Source organism: Cladophialophora immunda (assembly GCF_000835495.1).
Source record: "Cladophialophora immunda strain CBS 83496 unplaced genomic scaffold supercont1.3, whole genome shotgun sequence".
NCBI classification, from domain to species: Eukaryota; Fungi; Ascomycota; class Eurotiomycetes; order Chaetothyriales; family Herpotrichiellaceae; genus Cladophialophora; species Cladophialophora immunda.
This window is the reverse complement of record NW_015622543.1, coordinates 2,885,375-2,905,224: the sequence shown is the minus strand read 5'-3', so window position 1 is coordinate 2,905,224 and position 19,850 is coordinate 2,885,375. Positions and strand designations below refer to the sequence as shown.

Here is a 19,850-nt window from a genome sequence, read left to right as displayed (position 1 = left end):
GTCAAAGCATTGCTGCCTCGCTATAGGTAGCTTTGCATCCCCGCATCCACACAATGGAAATTCACATCGCACCCCACTATCCAACTACTACGTTAAATATCCCCTTCAAAAGGGTTGAATGCTAGTAACTTCACCTGTGATCTTTTTGGACGACCCTGCTTGCTCAAAATGGCCGATGCAGCAGTAGCAGAAGGGATTAACAACCCAGACAACCTCACCAAGTAAATGTGCACCATCGACGGGTAGATCTGCATTTTACTGACGTTAGGCTCAGGTACAAGACCGCCGCGACAATCAGCCACAAAGTCCTCGAGGAGGTGTCCAAATGGCTGGTTGAAGGCGCAAAGATTGTTGACCTGTGCATCAAGGGGGACGAACTTCTCGAGGCCGAGCTCAGCAAAGGTGAGGCTTCTCTCTCGCGTCACAAGTTGGTGATGCATTCTCAACTATGACTGCGGACACCACTTCCTCCACACATTGTGATCTAACATGCACACCTCTGCAGTCTACAAAGGAAAGTCCATCAACAAAGGAATTGCGACCCCTTGCACAATATCCCCTAGCGCCCATGTCACCCCTTTCACCCCTCTGGTCTCCGACGCCGATGACGCCGCCATGACCATCAAGGCTGGTGAGATGGTCAAGATTCAGTTGGGAGCACAGATTGATGGGTATGGTGCAATTGTCGGAGACACTGTTGTAGTGCCACAAGAGAAGGGCAAGAAGGCAGAGATCACGGGCAGAGAGGCAGACTTGCTGCTCGCTACATACTATGCCAATGAGCTCCTGCTCCGACTCATGGTGCCCCCGGGGCTGTTGGTGAGCGGCACCGAGGAAGAGAAGAAGAAGGCTGCCGCCGAAAAGCCGCCTACACAGACCAAAATCATCTCGCTGGTTGAGAAGGTCGCAAAAGCCTACGACGTCCACGTCGTCCAGCACACAACCTCGTGGCTGTTTGAGAAAAATGAGATCGAAGGCAAGAAGAAGATCATCCTGTCTCCTGCTGATGGTGCCAAGGGTGAAGGCTCAGCGGACGTCGGCGAGGTCTGGGGAGTCGAGATGGGCATGAGTCTGGGATCTGGCAAGGTCAAGGAGCTGGACAAGCGATCTACTCTGCTGAGGCGGACCACTACGACGTACGGCTTGAAGCGGCCGAGCTCGAGACAGGTTCTCTCCGAAATCGTCAAGAAATTCGGCACCTTCCCGTTTAGCTTACGCCAGCTGGATGACGAGCGAGCCGGCAAGGTCGGCGTGGTTGAGTGCATCAGATCTGGAGTTCTACGTGAATACAAGCCAGCCGCAGAGGCGGATGGTTCTCCGGTCTCGCGGCTGTTCACCACTATTGGTAAGTTGAATGATCCTGCGTTTGATTTTGACGCATCATGCTGACTGTCTGGGTCTTTCTTGCAGCAATCACAAAGAATGGCCTTACACGCCTAGCAGCCCCGCCTCCGCTAGATCTGGAAGCCGTCAAGTCGGACAAGAAGATCGAAGATGAAGAAGTTCTATCGATTCTCGAGCGACCGCTCAGTAAGTCCACTGGCTCCAAGAGCAAGAACAAGAAGAAAAAGAAGAAGCCAGCCAAGAAGGCCGCGGCCGCCGCCACTACTGAAGACGACGACGACGACGACGATGATGATAGCGACGAAGAATGAACAGCTCGTCCTCACCAAAAGCCACCGAAAGCTCTTAGCTGGTTGGGCAGACATAAGAGTCATTGGGCAACGAGGTCAATGGGCCGCTGGGAAAGTCGCCTTTGACGTTCCACAGAGATGCATGAGAGCTGGTTGGGTATCTGACGCGACCAATGCTCACAACCGAGAAGAAGCGTGTTTCAGGACCGTTGGAGGACCTCAGGAAGGAGAGCACATGTATGGTGCTTATCACCGCCGCTCTGGTGGCCGCAACGCAATGAGGCAATGAAAATGAATGGAAAATGAGCAGAAAAATAGGACTACCCAGAGAGCAATGAACGAGAGAACCGTTGCAAGCATGATTTTATGTGATTCTGCCAGGGGTTCTCGTACTAACGGGGCTCTCCCATTAGGCTGTAGATGAAGAGGGGCAAAAGCCAGGGAGGCAGCGCTGTACAAGTCGCCACGTCATGATGAACACAGTGATTGTTGCCTAAGATCATGTCAAGAAGTGGTATATGGATGACTTGTCTTCAGCTAAACAAATCTAAGAGGCCTGTGACCGGTCGCGAGTGTGTTCCTACAACATCTCTGGGACAAGTGGGTGCGAGGTAATACTCTGAGGTCCACAGCAAACAGGGAAAGGAAGAGAAAAAGGGATTCTCTCAAAACAGGGAGCTCTCAGCCTTGGGGGGTTCAACAGGTTTAGGGGAGCCAGGGAAGCCGAGTGGTCGCCGCTGCGGAGGCAGGCGGGCGACTGGGCAAAAGCTGCAACCCTGCGCAGGCTGGTTGGGTGCACTGGGGGCAGCTGGGTGCAGCTGGGCGGTGGGCTAGTAGGCTAAGGCTAAGTGCCCCTTGCCCGATTCTTTTGTCACCACTGGATTCTGGCATTTCCTCGTTTGCGGAACCACAACACCATGCGCCATTAACTCCCTCCTTCTCGCACCTCGTCACAGCCTGCGCCCTCTGCCCGCTGAGCCGCATCCAAGGCTACAGTAAGTCTTCGTCTTGCACCTTGTGACACGTCCCTGAACTAATTCTCAAGCAGTCGGCGCGTGCGGCGCGGAGAAAAGAAGGCAGGATGGCCACCAGATCGTTGCGGCACAGGTCGAGCCGCTACTCGAGTCCCGCAACTTTTGGGGAAAAAGAGGCTGCACCAAAGCCCGCCGAGGATCTCTTGACAAGAAATGGTCAACAGACGAGTCTGGACAAGTGGATTGAGCCGACTGTGCGCCCTGCGGTCCCCAGCTTTGAAGACACAAAAGGTCTTGAGAGGGTGGGTGTGCTCGAGAACATGCAGCCCCTGGGGACGGCGCCTTCTCAACGACTGCTACAAAAGCTCAAATTGAACTATGTTCGCCCCTCGCCACGACCAGCTCCCGCACAGGTGGAGGAGGTTGTCACTCCTGTGGCAGAACCTGAAAAGGTGGACTCTGCTTCCCCGTTGGAGGAGGACGTGGCAGTCACAACAGCGACAATTGAGGCCGAGCAGCCTGAAATATTGTCCGATATACCACCAAACCATCCACCGCCATCTGATACAATCGTCATTTCCAGTCCCCCGCGTGGTCGGCCTCCTCGGAGAGATATTGCAGAGATGCCACAAGCAACAACGGTGTCGCCGTCTCCCGCCACGTTGTCATTGACGCCGACCACCCATGTTTCGCCCAAACCGTTATCAATTCAGCAGCAACTACGGCAAGACCGTCTTCGCACCCATATCGACCGTGCTGTACAGGAGGCGCATCAGAAGAACACGCCAGATCTGGTACGTGGGCTTCAAAGAATCTGCGACGATGCTCAGCTGAACCCTGAGTTGTGGAATGTGTTGGAGGCCTTGGTCAACAAATCTCCCTCCTCCGAGCAGTTTAAAATTTTCAAGCGCTACATCAAGTCGGGCGTCAAGCAGCATAGGAGAGAAAGTCAGATGTCTGCGAGCCCATATCAACATTCTCCTCAAATATTCAACGACCTTGCCTCCCCTGAACACCGAGACCGCTCACCGAAGCCTCACCACTCAGACGCCAACGCACCCTTGTATTCCGAAGAGCGGCCTCGCAGAATCAACCTCTACTTCAACCTTCCTCGCGCTGCAGCTGCATATGGCTCTGAAGAAGCGCCAGTGTCGCCGTCTACAATTTTGCGCTCTGTGGACGTCGCTGAACCCGGCGGAAAATCTATCCACCACGCCTCCAATTCGTCACCGCACAAGCGGAAAAGATCGGGCAGCGTGTCTACCATCTCGTCGCTTTCATCGGCTCCCTCGATCCCTGATGAAATCCCACCTCCCTGGGAGCCACATGGTGACGAGCCGGCAGGGGGTGGCCGATCCAGATCAGCTGGACAGCGCCAAGCCGCAAGCCGGGCGGCAGCTGGCAACAGACTCCGTTCAGCTGCCAGTGCCACCACTCTCCCTTCTCACGCTGCTCCCAAACAATCCTTTCCAGAAGTTGCAACTTCGTCCAGGACGAGCTCCAACAAAAAGTTCAAAAAATCGCGGGAAGAAACCGAGTTCGACATTGATGAGCTTTCTAGACGGAAGCGGCTTTATCTGGATGATAGCTTCCATGATTACAACACCATTCCTCGACCCGAGAGCCACGAACGCGATCCTGTCCACAGCCATCCAGTGCGACCCACATCTATCGACAATCCTCCTCCTCCCGTCATTCATCCAAACCGCCTGGTCGTTCCCACCGCCACATTGACGTCTCCCGTGAGCGCTCAGGCTCCGCCTGAAAACACCTTGGCCAACGGAACCGGTCGCAAGAGAAGATACGATGAGCTGGACGTTGATGATTTCGAGGATACGACGCCCGATTCATCCTCTCCTGGTCCGCTGCTTGTACCACCACCGCCGCCGGGTGTGGCAAACGCTCACCCCCGGGGTGCGACCCCAAGGTCGACCAGGCTTCACCCGGCACAGAAAACACGCAAATCTGCGCGGGTTATGGTATCGTACGTATAGCCCTCTGATCTCTATAATCCCTTATGCAGCGCTTTGAGTGAGATAATTTGGGGGCGGTGGATGTTGTTGAGATAATCCGGGGGGTCAGGGCTCCCATGCCAGGCTCCCACCGACCTGTCTGGGAAGACTGCCACTGGGGAAACCGTCTCATCGCTCTTCGATATGCGCCTTGGGATATCTTGGCTGACTTTGGACTTATAGGCCCAACAAGCCCAAGAATGGCGGAATCACGGCAGGAATTGCACGTGCGGGGCCTAGGCGTGATGCTGGGATCGGCAATTTGAATGGAGCGGATTCAGGCGCAGAGGTACGAGACAAGCCCTGGGCAGCCCAACCCAATTTTTCTTCCTTTTCCCCCCCGGCCACACCAGGCTCGAGTCCTGCCACGATTGGCTCCAGCCTGCGATCCCCCCTTACCACCTTGACTCCCCCTTCTAATCCCGTCCTCATCATTCTTTGGGGCCTTTCTTTTTCCTTGATCCCGAGTTCCTGCCCACTTTCCGTTGCCTGCTTCTCCGTTGCTTCGAGATTTCTTGATCTGTCTTTGTTGTCGACCTCCCCACCGGTCATAGTGATTGATGTTGCACCTATCAATTACTGACTTGATTTTTCAGGATAACGACGAGTTCTGCGCTTCGTGCGGTGGCGAAGGGAAGCTTCTTTGCTGTGATGGCTGTACGAATTCTTTCCATCATGCCTGCTTGGAGCCGCCCCTGAATCCGGATGAAGAGGTCGAAGGTGAATGGTTCTGTCCGCGATGTGTTGGCCGGCGAACGAAGCAGGTCCCTCATCCATCCGGGCTTTTTGGCATGGTGATTCGCCGCGTCGACGATATTATCCCGAAAGCCTACACACTTCCTTCCGACATCCGCGACTACTTTGAGGGAGTTCGAACGGGAGACGAGGGCGAGTATGAAGAAGTTGGCCTCCCCCGCACCCAAAACAACACGGCTAAGATGAACCGAGCTGGCTTTATCGAGGAGCCCAATTACAAGGAGACTCGCGACAGCAAAGGCCACATCATCAGATGCTACCGCTGCGATATGACTGCTAACGGCCGGGACATCATTCCTTGTGACTTTTGCCCAGCGAGATGGCATTTGGATTGTATAGATCCTCCTCTTGCAGTGCCGCCGCGCCGCCGCCCGGGTGACAAACCCGGTGCATCATGGCGGTGTCCTCTCCACGTCGAACACGATCTGGTGGCTGTTGGTCGGCAGAGTGAGAAAGCTCCCGGGGAGCTCGGTCGCGTGCCTCGATTACGCAAGCCGAAGAATGCGGTACCACTCGATGTCAGCGTAACTCGAGGCTTCCGAAACAACGGAATCATCGAGGTCGATCTCATGAAAGACGAGCCCGAACTTGACAAAACGAAGGAAGTCCAGATGCATGGCAAAATTTACCGAATTCCAGAGATGGGTATCAGACTGGATTTTATTGATCGTGTCAAAAAGAGCTGGTACGAGGATCAATCCTTCCCCAGACAAATGGACGCCCCCAAGCGGATACGCAACCGCAAATATCGTCCTGATGGTGCGGTTCTTCACCATCCGCCTCAGCAGACTATCGTCAAGATTCGAGAACCCGACTTCTTCACGGGTGCGAATGCTCTGGCCATCACTGAGACGGCCAAAGCAAACGTCGCCTTGCGGAGACGATCGATCCGAGAACAGCAAACCGTCCTAAATCTGGCTGAGATGTCACAGAGGGGCATCGACGGCTACTCTGGAGACGCGTTGGCAGAACTGACTAATCAACTGATTAGCGAAGCTCCCTCTGATGTGGTGAACGCGGTCGAAAAGACCGAGCTTGATCAACTCCTCGAATTGCAAGAGCTCATCAACAGAAGACTTGCCTTTTTGGGCCACGCTACGAATACCTCACGCTCGATATCCATGGATGCTGAGTCTTTCGATGGCAGCTTCACTGGCGACGAGCTTCCTCCTACCCAAGATCCCAATATTGATCCAACCCTACGAATACTCCCATTGGACAGGCTGCCAACTTCGACACCACCGTCTGCCGATGATGATCTGCCTATCGATCCAGCATTGCACATGGCCTCTGTGGATGACCTTTCTAATCCTAAAATGACGAACGGCGACACTGTCGAGGTCCACGAGATCGAATCCGACGATGACGACGACGACGAAGAAGAAGAAGAAGAAGCTCGCCCAGCTCCGGTCGACGAGGCCGCAGCACGACGGCGAGCTAAGGAGGAAGCTGATCAGCGATGGCTCGACGCCTTCTTTCCGCTGAGGACTGAGACCCCAGCAAGATATAACGGCCCTACGAATACGGCAGCACAGGGTTTTGGAAACCGGAACAGTATCGACAGGATGGAGACGTCGCCTTGACTCTATGCTTCCTTTGGTTGGAAACTCAAGGTCTGAAGCACCCACCGACAGTCCAGGTTACCAGATACCTCCCGAGGCCGCTACCGTAACATCAGCACCCACTCAAGCGTGAGACTTGGCCCCAGAGATTGTGTGCAGAGACGGAAAGCCCTATCTACAGAGTGGTCAGATGCGAGACTGAAAGCAGGGGAGGCTTTATTGCAGCAACCAGACACATCACAGCCCGTTCAGACGAGGAATTGGGATATGGAATCCTGTTTTGGAGTCAAAGTTTTGAAGCATTTTCTGGCTGCCGAGTTGGTCCACAGGTCCAATGTATGACTCGAGCAAAGGCAGATGAGAATCGTGATACGTTAGCACCAATTTCGCTTTTTTCAAAAGTGTGACACGCAGGCATTGGGGCGCGAGATGGTGTTGTATTGTTTCAAGGCGATGCTGATACTGATGCTGTATTCCTGGTCCAGTCCAGCGACATATGTGTACGGCAGGGAAGATGGAGGAGGAGGGGGAGGATGGGGTTTTAGTTGTAGTTAGTAAGAATCGACGGGCCAGACTCGTATCGTATGTACTAAAAGACCAGGGACAAGGGCGGGAAAAGCGCCTTGTGGCTTCTAGATGGAACGGTGTTTTTTCCCATTGAGTGACTGTTGCGACGAGCCAGGACACAGCAGGAGCAGAAGCGGCTGAAGGAGACTGAGACAGGCAGACAGGCAGACAGACAGAGAGACACCAAGTACCTATGTATCTATGTACGTATCTGGTCCAAGATATCATACACGGGCGCCCACCTGTTTCGGTTTGCATTGACCATTGGGCCATAGCTCTGCTCTCTGCTCTCTGCTCTCTGCTCTCTGCTCTCTGCTCTCTCTATTTGTCTCCTTCGTACCCGTCTCTAGGACTACAGTGCCATTAGAGACGACGATATCTCGTCGTGTCACAGAGGACGGGGACACATTGTATTTATTTGTGTCAGCGTCCCCACCCCGCCGCACCTACATAGCCTTACCGTGCCTTGCCCCGCCTCGCCTGTCCTCGGGGTTTTGTATCTTGAGACGTGCTTACACGTCCGTGGATGAGGAAATGTACCTAGATATAAACATGGAACATGAACATGGACATGGACATGGACATGGACACATAGTGGGAAGAAGGAAAGAAGATCGCGGGAGGGAGAGAGGGACTGAGGGAACAACACCTTCTGCCTATAGATAGCACTGGTGGCACTGACCAAGACCAGCTTCGATTCTAATGCTACAGCCTACAAGGTAGGGGGATGTAGCGTCAAGAGTAGGAAAACTTCAAAACAACAGTATCCCTTTGGGCAGGAATCGTGAATGACTCTTGTGATCGGAACGAGGGACGGAAAGCTGTGGAAAGGGACATTTCTTTGGCATTTGTCTGTCGGTCCCGATGGTCCGAATGGCGATCAGCCAGCGATAGGATGGAGTGAACGCACAGCCATGTCCGAGATTCAAAGTGCACAAGAAGTTCTCGACTAAGATAAAGAAACGCCATACGACGCCCCAAGCTTGAGATCCCCCAAAGCTACCAGTCGTTGTTCGTGTAAGTTGCCCATCCTCTCGCATGTACTCCCTGCACGATTTCCCGGTCGCCCTTAGATCAAACGCCCCTGAATGGCTGATGAAAACCACCCCATGTCCAACGTGGTCGGGAAGAGAAGGTCGGAAAACTGCATCTGTGAACTCTGCTTCATCTCTAGCAAGGAGATGTCGGTCTGAGTTGGAAGATGGCACAAACTGTCTTGTGTTTCACCGGGAAAGGTCTGTCAAGATGCCATCGAGTCTTTGCATGTCCAAAATGAGTCCAACGTCCCTCGCATTTGAGAAAAAGTTGCGGACGTAGGAGCAAAGACCTGAGAAGGAAAACGGAAGGAATTGTGCTAGTATCCAAAATCTGATTAGCGTGAGAGAAACTTCGATTGTGATACAGCAAATGTATCACGAACCTCGGAACGAAAAAGGAATCCCCTTGCTCAGTGTCCGAAGAGCCCTGGCCCCGCCATCACAAAATCGTGCACTTCTTGCTGCTCTTTTTTGGTGGAGGTTCCAGCGCCGCCACAATCGCCTCGTCAAACACATCTTTGAGCTTATACTGGGTTAGGGCGCTGCACTCGACGTATTTGACGGCACCCAGATCCTTGGCCATTCTTTCTCCGTCTTCCTTGCGGACAGGCTGCATCTTCTGCTTTGCAAGCTTTTCCCGGACAGATGGATCGTCCCGGAGATCAGTCTGGGTGCCAACAATGAGACAAGGAACTCCGGGACAATGATGGTGGACCTCCGGGAACCATTTTTCTCTCACGTTTTCAAACGAGGCTGGCGATGTGACAGAGAAGCACACAAGGAAGACATCGGTCTGGGGATATGACAATGGTCGAAGGCGGTCGTAATCCTCTTGTCCAGCTGTATCGAAAAGACCCAACGTGTATGGCTCATCACCGATCCTAAGCGCCCCCCCGGTCAGCTCACGTGCTCAGGCTTCGACAGTGTTGTGCCCAAGGGACCAAGGCCATCAGAGCGACGAGATCGAGAAAGAAATCGATTTTGGAGACAAAGGTCACCAGGGCTTTCGGGGGCAAGCAGAACTTCAAGAAATGTGATTGCGTGAACCCGAAAAGTTGGGCGCTGCTTTCTGAAAAGATTGCAGATAGAACTCACATTACCGTCACGGCATAGTTGTCGAAGACTGTCGGGACATATTCGGAGGGGAATTTGTTTGTGGTGTAAGAGATCAACAAGCATGTCTTGCCAACTGCACCGTCGCCGACAACCACACACCTGTGTCGGAATGTCAGTTCGGCCGTCTCACCCAGCCTCAACCAGTAGACTCACTTAATCGTGGCAACAACCATCCCGTTCTCGTCTATCTCAAATATGTCGTCCTCAAGGCGACGAATGCGGCTCGGGTTCAAGGGTCTGATGGGGCGCACTCTTAGTCTCCGTGTCGCCAGCGCGATGTTTTTGAGACGGGATAACATTTTGTCAAACTTACTAGAGTAAGGAGGAGTCAAAGGGTAACGATCGTGTGAGAGGAGATTTAAAACAGGCGGTGTTTGTGAGGCTCGAAGTTATCACTTCACTTTTCTGCCCGTAATATGAGGGCGGTAAGGGAGGTCCAACGGGGAATGACTGTCACTAGAACTGGTGCGTGATATCGAGTGTTTTGGAGAATCAATACTGTCATTTTCCATCAGCTCATGGTATTCCGTCTCTTTTTTTTTTCTCACGGTCGGATGCTCACAAGGTAGGAAGCGAAGGGCGGGTCGAAGGTAGGCGCGAGCAGAGAGCAGGGCGGTCAACGGCCCTAGCGATCAGGATCGAAGAGGAAATTGACCAGCAAGAGAAAGGACGGGTATGTTCAAGAAACAGAAGATCCTGAAGGAAGTCTAGTCCTCAGCAAGAGAGCAGTGGCATTTACCGGAAATGACAAGTTGTGGGAGGAGGCGCGCGAGGATGGAATGGATAAGGGACAAGGTTTGGAAAGAGACGTGATGGACGAGGTCGACCGACGTGGAATGGGAGATGGAGACGCAGATATGGAAGGAGAATGCAGCTTGCCCCGATAGACGAGGGAGGGAAAATAAAGGGTATGGGGGCCGAGGCCTAGCATTAGGCTCAATAGGCTGTGGCTTCGGGGTTGCTTTTGGGGCGGAGCTGCCTGTCTTTGGGCGCCATTCAGCCTGGAAGCCGCCCGCGGTCCGCTTGGTACGGAGGCCTGCAGCGCCCTGCCCTAGCCCTGGCAACCGCAGCTTAGCAGTCCCTAGGGCCCCAATGCGTGCACTAGGCTGAACGGAGTAGCAGGGTGGTTCCCTCCCCCCAAAAGCCGCTCACTCCTTCGGCGACTCTCATCAAACTCAAGATTGCACCTGTCACTTGCAGCAGCGGGAAAAGAAAGGGCTCGCCTATCTTTTCTCAACCTTGACAACACGCAAGCCTCCGTGCGATGCTCGATCCGGCATGGCTCGAAACGCGAAACTCTTGCGCGAAAAGTCAAGCCCCAGACCTGGCGACGGATACATGGTCGGACCACGAAATTCAGCTTGGCGCCCAACACGTCCCCTCGAGCACGCAATTCATGGGCTTTTGGGTACAAAGAACCGGGTCGACCAGCTGGGCTTATCGCTCCCTCGCATCATGGCCAACGGCTCCTCCTGGTGGTTTCCGGGACACCGTCACACGAGTGCTAACTCCTCCCATGTCCGCCCAGAACGCGTTGAATACGAGCCGGTGGCTGCCTCTCCATCGAGGGGGAAACGGCCTTGACGGCCTCTCATGCCCGAGTCTCCAAGGATCTCATCCTGCACAGACCTCACATATCTTTGCTCCCAAACTGAAATGCTTTGGTCGAGTCGAGGCTTGTCCATCCATCACATTTGCTATCAAGTATACTACACCACGGCACAAGCGCGGGTGATACCTCCCTTGACCCATCACGGTGTTGCGTCATGCCCTTCTATGCCTCGAGCCATGCCACCCTTCGTCGCTAGACCAATGTATGTACATTCTGGTAGCATGGCTTGAGGCGGCAGCAATGTCCAAATGTCGTCTTTTGGCGTGCCCGAATTCCGTCACAAATTCAAAGGATGCAGTCAAAGGACGCATCAGAACGCGCATTTTGGTTCACGCCATAATCCCACACTATTAGAACGGAGTATAGCCAAAACAAAATCACCACTAAAACCCTCATTCAAAGCAAAGGTGCAATTCCAGATGCCCCCAGACCGGTACAGTCCCAAACCCCACGGATTAGTTGTTCCATTTATTTTGCCCCTATTTCCTCCTCAGCCCAGCCGGAGAGACCTCCACGGCCATCGCTCGTCAATCCCAGTCCATTAAACCCACTGGTCCCGAAGCCAGTGCCGAAAACAGATCCAAACCCACCAAAACTGCCCTGAGGCGCATGCCCACCAAAGCCGCGTGACGACGACGGGCCTGGTTGCGTAGACTGCTGGCCGCCAAAGAGCTCTTGCGAAAACGCCGGGAGCGACACTGCTCGAGAATGGGCACTCCTGCTCGCCCCTATCCCAGTATTCGTCGGGGCCAGGAGCCCTCCAACGGTAGTGGACGCGCCATTGCTCAGAGAACTAGAATTGAATCCGCCGCTGATGCTGCTCTGTCGAGGAATGTGAGACGAGGTTGGCATGTCCATTCCGCTGTGTCCATTCGGCATCTCACCATACAATGCGGCCTGTTGGTTCGCCAGAGCCTGATTCTGTTGCTGCTGTAGCTGGGCAAATGTCAGGGAGTCGTCCCGCAAATCCTGTTCAGCTTGAGCTTGCTGCTGCGACACATGTGACAGATACATTGTCAGCGGATTGTTGCTACCTGCGTTCAGAATTGCTGACGGTGTTGGCGCAGCCAGAGTTGGCTGGCGCGCAGCGACTTGAGACTGTGGTCCCAATGATGCCTTGGGTCCTGTAGGAACAGTTGATCTCGTGGGGCTAGAGCCCGACTGCGACACAGCATGGTCAAATCCATTCATCGCAGCGGGGGACCCGGCGCTGTCAATAGAATTCTGGAGACGTGGTTGGCTGCCATTGGCATTGTTCAGGTTCTGGCGTGGAGGATTGCCGCACCGGTCTTTGCCGAAGTTGATCTTGAACCGCTTGTACTCCTCCCGCTGTCGGACAGCTTCAATCGCCTTGATGGCATTGGCGATGTTTGTGAAGTTGACAAAGGCACAGCTTTTCTCCCGCAGAGTATTGACCAACTCGATTTCACCGTACTCGGAGAAGTCTTGTCGCAGCCGTTCTTCGCTCCAGCTCTCATCGAGATTTCCGATATATACATTCCGCGAGGCTCCTCCGCTCACGGCCAAAGCAATGGCGGGCGGGAGAGCTCCTGAGTGTTTGCCCCAGCCAATCTTCAACCGCCTGTTGTGGATCATCAGCCCCTGAAGATTGCTCAGTGCATAGAAAGATGCAGCAGACGTGGGATCGATGAACGTGACAAAGCAGATATGCTTATCAGGGATATATCGGATGTGATGAAGCAGACCTCCGCGCACGACATTGCAAATCTCCTCGATGGTGGTCTCGGGGTGAATATTTCCAAGATAGACAGTTCGATTTCCGAGATTATTGACGCCGCCTGCAGTAGTCGCAACGGCAGCTGCCGCGACCGACTGCTGTGCCAGGGCATTGGATATCAAATCGCGGTCAGCTCCATTGAGAACGTGGGCGTAGCCGGGAGCGATGCCCAAGTATTGTGCCGCGTTCTGTTGCTGTGTCTTGGAAACGTAGGCACACCTGTCCTTGCCGTAATAGACGCGCCGCGGAGGACCCCATTTGGGATCCTGTGGCAATTGGGCCACCGCCTTGACCGCATTGCTGATGGAGAGGAAATGAACGAAGCCGATCGCCTTCTCACGAACCATTTTGACAGTATCAATGGGCCCAAATTTGCCCAGGTCCTCTCGAATCTCCTGTTCAGTGATGTCCTCGGGAAGATTTCCTAGATAAACGTTCCTCGACGCACCCGACTGTTGTACAGCGAGAGCGACCGACGTAGGCACCTGGGACGGCTTTCCCCAACCAATCTTAATATCATGACCCTTGATTGACAACTTTTTCAAGATGGCATCCGAATGAAAATGCGTCGCAGAGCTGCTATCCAAGAACGAAATAAACGCACAGTTCTTTTCGGGTAGTAGCCTCACGGATTCGATCTGACCACTTCGAACGTGACTTAGGATCTCCTCGGCAGATGTATCCGCTGGAATATTCCCCAAGTAGACTGTGCGACTTGTACCAGTCATCCATGAGTTGCCCATGCCTACCATGGGTTGGTAATGCCCGAATGCCGCACCACCTAGGCCACTGAAGCCGGTTGGGGACTGTGCCGTATAGCTTTCCGGTGACATGACCGTATGATATGCTTGTGGCGAGAGCGGATTGGCATTGGGCTGAGTAGGACTCGCGAGTTGGGCCTGAGCATGTTGGTTCTGTTGATACTGCTGAGTCTGCGTGTGAAGAGCATTTGTTCCCGGGGCAAAGCGATTGAAGGTGGGAAACTGCGGAGAAGCGAAGGAACCAGGAGACCCTGGCTGGAAAGGGCTGCCCAGCAAAAGCTGAGAAGGCAACAAGGGCGTGAAATTCATATCAAAGGCGGTAGCCGGAGTCTGCTCGGTGACATTATAACTATGTTGTTGATCTTTGGTAGCAGTAGCTATCGAAGGAATGGCAGGTTTTCTCATGTTGCGATCGGCGAATGGAGGATAGCCTGTGTGGTTCGAATTGTACGCGCCATGACTGAAGCCTGTATTATCAGTCCCAAATTTTGAAGAAGCATAACGGCTGCCAAATCCCCCAAACACGTCCTGACTCTGCATTGCAGCAAGCATATGGGATTATTGATGGATCGTGTCCCCAGGACCAGGTCCAAGGACAGGTGGTGTTCGTCTTTCTTATTGTGGAGAGGGGGGGAAGGGGGTGAAAAGAAGCACGAATCTGGCCGTCAAAGCACTGTTTCGAGCTTCGCAAGCGGAACGACTGGCTGCAGGTTCTGTCTGAAGATGCGGAGAGGACTCGGGGAGGCAGAGCGTCTGTACATAAACGAATGGCTGGTGGAATATGGACTGGTACGAATGGAGTCTATAAGGAAAAGATCGAAAACAAGATCGGCTCAGAGGAATGGAACGAGTGAATGAAGGGAACAAAATGATGGGAATAGAAGAGAAGATGGGTCAGAGACGAGGAGGTAGCGAGAGAATGAAGAAGAGAGAGTAGGGCCAAAATCAAGGAGGAGCAACGGTGAACCAGCAGAAGAATGAGGGAAACAGCTCAGAAACGGAAGCAATCAATTGACCGGGGGGGGGGGGGTCTAGAGTCTAGGAAAGTGCCAAATTGAAATGGGTGGCTAGGGAAGGGGATCAGAAATAAGGGGGAAAGTACCGGAGAAAGGGACCAGGCACGCGGAAGTGGACTCCAACCCGGACAATTGGAAGACAAACCGTAGCCAAATGCCCAGCCCAGTGCGCTCGCAGGCGAGGTCAGCAGCATTCCATTACAGGCGCAAACCCCATCGCCATGGTCCTGACCCAGGATTGTAGGCCTGGAGACACTCGTCGCCCCCAGCAGGAAGCTCTGGCCGCGCTTGTTCAGGCTGCAGGTGCCAGGTGGGCATGTTTTCGATGAATCTGATACAGGAGACAACCGATTTAAGGTTCGCAACGTATGGCTGCAAGATGATGGGACGGGGGTTGATCAATCTGCAGGCTGATGCAGGTAAGGCGGCACTATGAACAGTTTGGTTAGACGATAGATTGCTTTTATGGAGAAGCTGGTAGGGGCTGGGGTCCTTGGGAAATGGCCAATTGAAGCCAGGCCTTGGGATGACAACCAGGTCCGCCATTCTGGCAACGAATCCAACATGGAACACAAGATTTGAAGCTTCCCCCAAGACAAGGGCAAGCTCACCTGCCAACGTTGGTTTGGTATTCCTGCGGCGATCAGTGCGGAGTGCCGTCCACCTTGTCGGGGGGGGAGGGGAGGGGGGTGTCAGTCTGAGAGCGAAACATGGCCCATGACAGGTTCGAAGGCGGGACAAGTTCGCCGAGCAGGGTGGTGTGGCGCTGGGTTTTGATTGCCCTTTTAAACCCTGAGCTTGATTGGCCGTCGACTCTGCCTGCGCTTACCAGACGAACGGAGGACGGTGCCGCGGCCTCTGGCGCAGGCCAATGATACTGAGAGGAACAACTTGGGTTCGTCGTCATCGACATGTTGCACAAGCAAGACAAGCTGCTGACAGTCGGCAAGCAGAAGTGGAAGGCTTCGAGACCCCAACCGCAGCCACCGCAATGTTGGTGTGGCACAGGAGATTTGGTTGAGGCGCGAGGTGACAGAGACAGACGAGAGAGGGAGCAAGACGAAGGAGCGAAAAACTGCGGCGTCCGAATCCATTTTAGCTTCTTATGCTCGTTGCCAAGAGCGCTAGCCGCTCCTTTCCGAAACCTTAAACTTGGCTCTATCCGATAAGCCACCCGTTGACAAGTTTGACTCACGCCGGCGGTTTATATTTTCAGGATTTCAGGATTTTTGATCTGACTTGTCCCTGCCCTTCCACCACGCACGCAAACATGGATACTTTCTACGTCGACGAGGATGTCGGTCGCGACGATGACTCGGCCACTGGCTCTGAAGCCGCTCCCTACAAGACTCTTCTCTTCGCAATCATGCAGCACCCCAAAGCAACATACAAAACTAGGAAATCCGAAACCGCCCCGGTAGACGCCACTGCTGATCCAGCCTCGCGGCTAGAATGGAAGCCGGCGTCCAAATCTGCGCTGAAGAAAGCCACTAACCTTTACGAACAGCACCAACGCAAACAGGCGAAGGCCGCTGACTTGGCTATTCGGGAACAGCAAGAAGCAGACAGACGGAAGCAAGTGCTCGAGGAAGCCAAGAAAGTGGTCATCAAAGAAGATGAAAGCTTGCCGGCGCCTGTCAAGATCAAGCTCAACACCGTTGATCCTGCCAAAATCAAGCTAGGCACAGCAGACTCCAAGGGCACGCGTGTCCGAGTATTGGGTCGAGTTCACCACCTACGGTCTCAGAAGGACATCATCTTCGTCACGCTGAAAGACGGCAAAGGTCTGATGCAGTGTCTTTTCTCGGGCGACTTAATCAAGACCTATGTGGCCATGACTCTGACCCTCGAGACTTCGCTCGAAATCCGGGGTGAACTCAAATCTCTTCCCCCGGGCGCGCACGCCCCTCTCGACCGCGAACTCCATGCCGACTATTTCACCGTGATCGGAGCGGCGGTTGGTGACAAGGAAGCCATAACCAACAAAGTGCAAGAAGATGGCGATGCCCAGAAGCTGCTTGATAACCGCCATCTCACACTACGTGGAGACGTCTCGTCAAGCGTCATGAAAGTTCGAGCAGCCGTCGAGAAGTCCTTTATCAAGACTTACGAGGAAGTGCAATTTACCAAGGTGTCCCCCCCGGCAATGGTCCAGACACAAGTCGAGGGCGGTGCAACTCTCTTCGAGTTCAACTACTACGGTGAAAAGGCTTACCTCACCCAGTCCTCCCAACTGTACCTGGAGACCTGTCTCCCTGGACTCGGCGACGTATACTGCATTGAAAAGTCCTTCCGGGCCGAGAAATCCCTTACTCGCCGCCATCTGAGTGAGTACACACACGTGGAGGCTGAACTCGACTTCATCACCTTTGACGACCTGCTCAACCACATTGAGCAGGTGGTGTGTAGGGTCATTGAAGTCACCCTCGCGGACCCCGTCATTGCCAAGTACATCTACGAGCTCAACCCGGACTTCAAGGCCCCATCCCGCCCCTTTAAGCGCATGAAGTACTCCGAAGCCATTGCCTGGTTGGTGGAAAACGAGATACCCAACGAAGAAGGCAAACCGCACGATTTCGGGGACGACATCGCCGAGGCCGCCGAACGCAGAATGACCGACATCCTCAACGTGCCCATCTTCCTCACCCACTTCCCCACCGAGATCAAGCCCTTTTACATGCAAAAGGACCCCTCGGACCCTCGGGTGACCGAGAGTGTGGACGTCCTCATGCCCGGCGTCGGCGAAATCGTGGGCGGCGGCATGAGGATCTGGGACTACGAGGAGCTGCTCGCCGGCTACAAGCGCGAGGGAATCAACCCCGAGCCCTACTACTGGTACACGGACCAGAGACGCTACGGCACCAGCCCCCACGGCGGGTACGGTTTGGGCCTCGAGCGATTTTTGGCCTGGATGTGCGGCCGCTGGACCGTCAGGGAGTGTTGTCTCTACCCGCGGTTTGCCTATCGTTGCAAGCCATAGTCGGTTCAACGGCGCATGGAAGCATGGAAGGGGCTAAAATGGGTTCCCAGGATGTTCACGAGGTATGATTCAGAAGGTCCGACGTGGTGTGGAAGATGTTGGTCGCGGCGGGTCCGGAATATGTAGCTACGACGGGATGATAGACCAACTGCCCTCAGGACAGGTCGCAAGAGATAGATAGACCAAAGCGCAGGAGCATTTTTCTTGCTTTGCATTCGTTCAACCATTTTCCCAACTCCACAAAAGGGCCCATTTTCGAGCTAGCTAGTGACCATAAACTCGCCGTGGTCCCATTAGTCCTACAGGTATTTCTTAGGCATCGTACTCTTTCGCCATTTATACCATACAAACGCGCCAATGCAGCATGTCTGGAACGCCATAAAACTATACAGGATGAATCCGATCCTGGGCGTGTGCGCGATGACATATTCCCTTAACCTTTGTGGCACGTCTTCCGTCACCCCGACGTGGGTCTGCGCGATTTGCTCACTTATCTTCGCAAACTGCGTGCGGTGGTCACCGCTCTTCAACTCCTTCTCCAGAGAGGAGACGACCCGGTCGAGATTCGCCATCCGGTTATCAAGACTAATAATGGATTGGGAATTTGGCATGCGCGCCAGGATTTCGGCGTGCCGGGACTCCAAGGTGGAAGAGACGCGTTGGACTTCGGCGAAGAGGTTCTGGATGGATTTGGAGATGAGGTTGAGGCGATTGTGGAGGTCTGCGAATTGGGTTTCTGTCGTGGTGTAGTAGGACGCCGGGTGATCGTCCATCTGCATCATCCCCTGGCCTTGATTTTGATTTTGGGAAAATGCTTGGTGGTTCGTACCTTGTTGGGTTGGTAGCGTGGTTATGGGCGACAGAGTGAAGGCAAACACTTCGAAGGAGTCAGGAGGATCTGCTGATGCTGCGGTCATCCCAAAGCCATAATCCGATGGTAGGGAGATCTTTGCCGTGGTGAAGCACATTTTATCATCGACACGGACTTCGAGGCCTCCGGCGCGAGAGTGTCTCACGTTGATGTGAGACGGTCGCCCGAGATTGCGGTAGACGTAGTCGCAATGTCCAAATGCTAGGCTGTCCACGTTCGCGTGGTTTCTGTAATCGACAGTTCCGTCATTGAGAAACCCTCGAATCTTTTGCACTCCTCCTACTGTATCGACCACTATTGCTAGTCCTTCCCAATTCCCCACGGTGTATATGCTCGAAGTGCTCACTGTTTTGTCTCCGTTTGCCACGTACCACAGCTGCAAATTCCCACTGCCTCTATCTGCAGCGCTTGCTCGGAATTTGAAGTCCACAGTCCAATCTTGTAATGAGTTCTTCTGTTCGGTCCATAGTGCCCCCCGCTTGTGGCCGCCATACGGAGGTGTAAGGATGACTTTGTCCGACAACAGTTGCGGCACATGTCCTTCGCCCAGCATGGCCCAACCAGGAATGGCAAAGGAGTTTGGCGAGATGGTCTGTTTATGTCCGAAAGACATTTCGTCGACGACATTTTGAGCAAGGGATGACGCTGCCCAGAGAAGGGAGAGCAGTGAGGAGGAAAGAGTGATCTTCATGGTGGATGTTATACAATGCTGTCAAGGGTCAGTTTTGCGGAAACAATCGACCATGACCGAGGTTTGCACACCGAAGACTTTTGTGGACGACACAATGCCCACCTCAAGAGGAAGGTCGTTTAGTGTTTGACATCCAAGATTTAAATATTGATACAGTAGCGAAGGTGACGCAGACGGCAATAACACAATAGCGGATCTCGCGCGCAAGGTCAAGAGTGACTGGAGATGGCTCAACAAGATGTCGCACGTTTAAATTCTGAAACACAACATGATGCTTGAATCCCTCAAATGCGTCCATGAAAATATGATGGTAAAGGAAAATGAAAGAAGTGGCTTGAGGCTCAAGCGCAAGGTGTCATGTCATGGCCACCTCATGGCAGCCGGCAGCATGCTGGAGGCACCCTTGGGACGACCTCGAGACTACTGGTCAGTTTTGATGCTCCGTAGAAAAGGGTGCGCTTTGTGCGGCGGAGCATACGATCAATTATGAAGCCCTAGCTTTCTCTACACGTTATGTGCAAGT

The 19,850-nt window shown here is 53.7% G+C and overlaps 6 protein-coding genes across 8 annotated transcripts; 3 read left to right on the top strand and 3 right to left on the bottom strand.

The window, feature by feature from the left end:
* The first annotated feature begins 59 nt into the window (after positions 1 to 59).
* Positions 60 to 1,996, top strand: PV07_05452 (DNA-binding protein, 42 kDa). The gene is made up of 4 exons (XM_016392351.1): positions 60 to 221; positions 275 to 402; positions 506 to 1,345; positions 1,411 to 1,996. Exons 1-4 carry the CDS (start codon positions 169 to 171, stop codon positions 1,653 to 1,655), a joined length of 1,266 nt encoding a protein of 421 aa, XP_016249870.1. The 5' UTR covers positions 60 to 168; the 3' UTR covers positions 1,656 to 1,996.
* Positions 1,997 to 2,536: 540 nt separating this feature from the next.
* PV07_05451 (uncharacterized protein) lies at positions 2,537 to 7,707 on the top strand. The gene is made up of 4 exons (XM_016392350.1): positions 2,537 to 2,629; positions 2,683 to 4,592; positions 4,804 to 4,909; positions 5,217 to 7,707. Exons 2-4 carry the CDS (start codon positions 2,716 to 2,718, stop codon positions 6,957 to 6,959), a joined length of 3,726 nt encoding a protein of 1,241 aa, XP_016249869.1. The 5' UTR covers positions 2,537 to 2,629; positions 2,683 to 2,715; the 3' UTR covers positions 6,960 to 7,707.
* Positions 7,708 to 8,140: 433 nt separating this feature from the next.
* PV07_05450 (cell division control protein 42) lies at positions 8,141 to 10,539 on the bottom strand. Of its 3 annotated transcripts, none has more exons than XM_016392348.1 (6): positions 10,221 to 10,539; positions 9,972 to 10,156; positions 9,812 to 9,895; positions 9,638 to 9,757; positions 8,926 to 9,423; positions 8,141 to 8,873 (listed from the first exon to the last, which is right to left on the bottom strand). In XM_016392348.1, the coding sequence occupies exons 3-5, from the start codon at positions 9,829 to 9,831 to the stop codon at positions 8,982 to 8,984; spliced, it is 582 nt and encodes a 193-aa protein (XP_016249867.1). In that variant the 5' UTR covers positions 9,832 to 9,895; positions 9,972 to 10,156; positions 10,221 to 10,539; the 3' UTR covers positions 8,141 to 8,873; positions 8,926 to 8,981. The 3 variants fall into 3 exon arrangements, with proteins under 3 accessions (XP_016249867.1, XP_016249868.1, XP_016249866.1); XM_016392349.1 differs by having other exon boundaries at positions 8,141 to 8,859; XM_016392347.1 differs by having other exon boundaries at positions 8,141 to 9,423.
* Positions 10,540 to 11,259: 720 nt separating this feature from the next.
* On the bottom strand, positions 11,260 to 14,786 carry PV07_05449 (uncharacterized protein). Its single transcript, XM_016392346.1, has one exon. The coding sequence runs from the start codon at positions 14,319 to 14,321 to the stop codon at positions 11,739 to 11,741; it is 2,583 nt and encodes an 860-aa protein (XP_016249865.1). The 5' UTR covers positions 14,322 to 14,786; the 3' UTR covers positions 11,260 to 11,738.
* A 1,211-nt stretch (positions 14,787 to 15,997) lies between these two features.
* PV07_05448 (asparagine-tRNA ligase) lies at positions 15,998 to 18,005 on the top strand. Its single transcript, XM_016392345.1, has one exon. The coding sequence runs from the start codon at positions 16,056 to 16,058 to the stop codon at positions 17,763 to 17,765; it is 1,710 nt and encodes a 569-aa protein (XP_016249864.1). The 5' UTR covers positions 15,998 to 16,055; the 3' UTR covers positions 17,766 to 18,005.
* PV07_05447 (uncharacterized protein) lies at positions 17,881 to 19,708 on the bottom strand. Its single transcript, XM_016392344.1, has 2 exons — positions 19,399 to 19,708; positions 17,881 to 19,345 (listed from the first exon to the last, which is right to left on the bottom strand). The coding sequence occupies exon 2, from the start codon at positions 19,325 to 19,327 to the stop codon at positions 18,065 to 18,067; it is 1,263 nt and encodes a 420-aa protein (XP_016249863.1). The 5' UTR covers positions 19,328 to 19,345; positions 19,399 to 19,708; the 3' UTR covers positions 17,881 to 18,064.
* Positions 19,709 to 19,850: the final 142 nt, after the last annotated feature.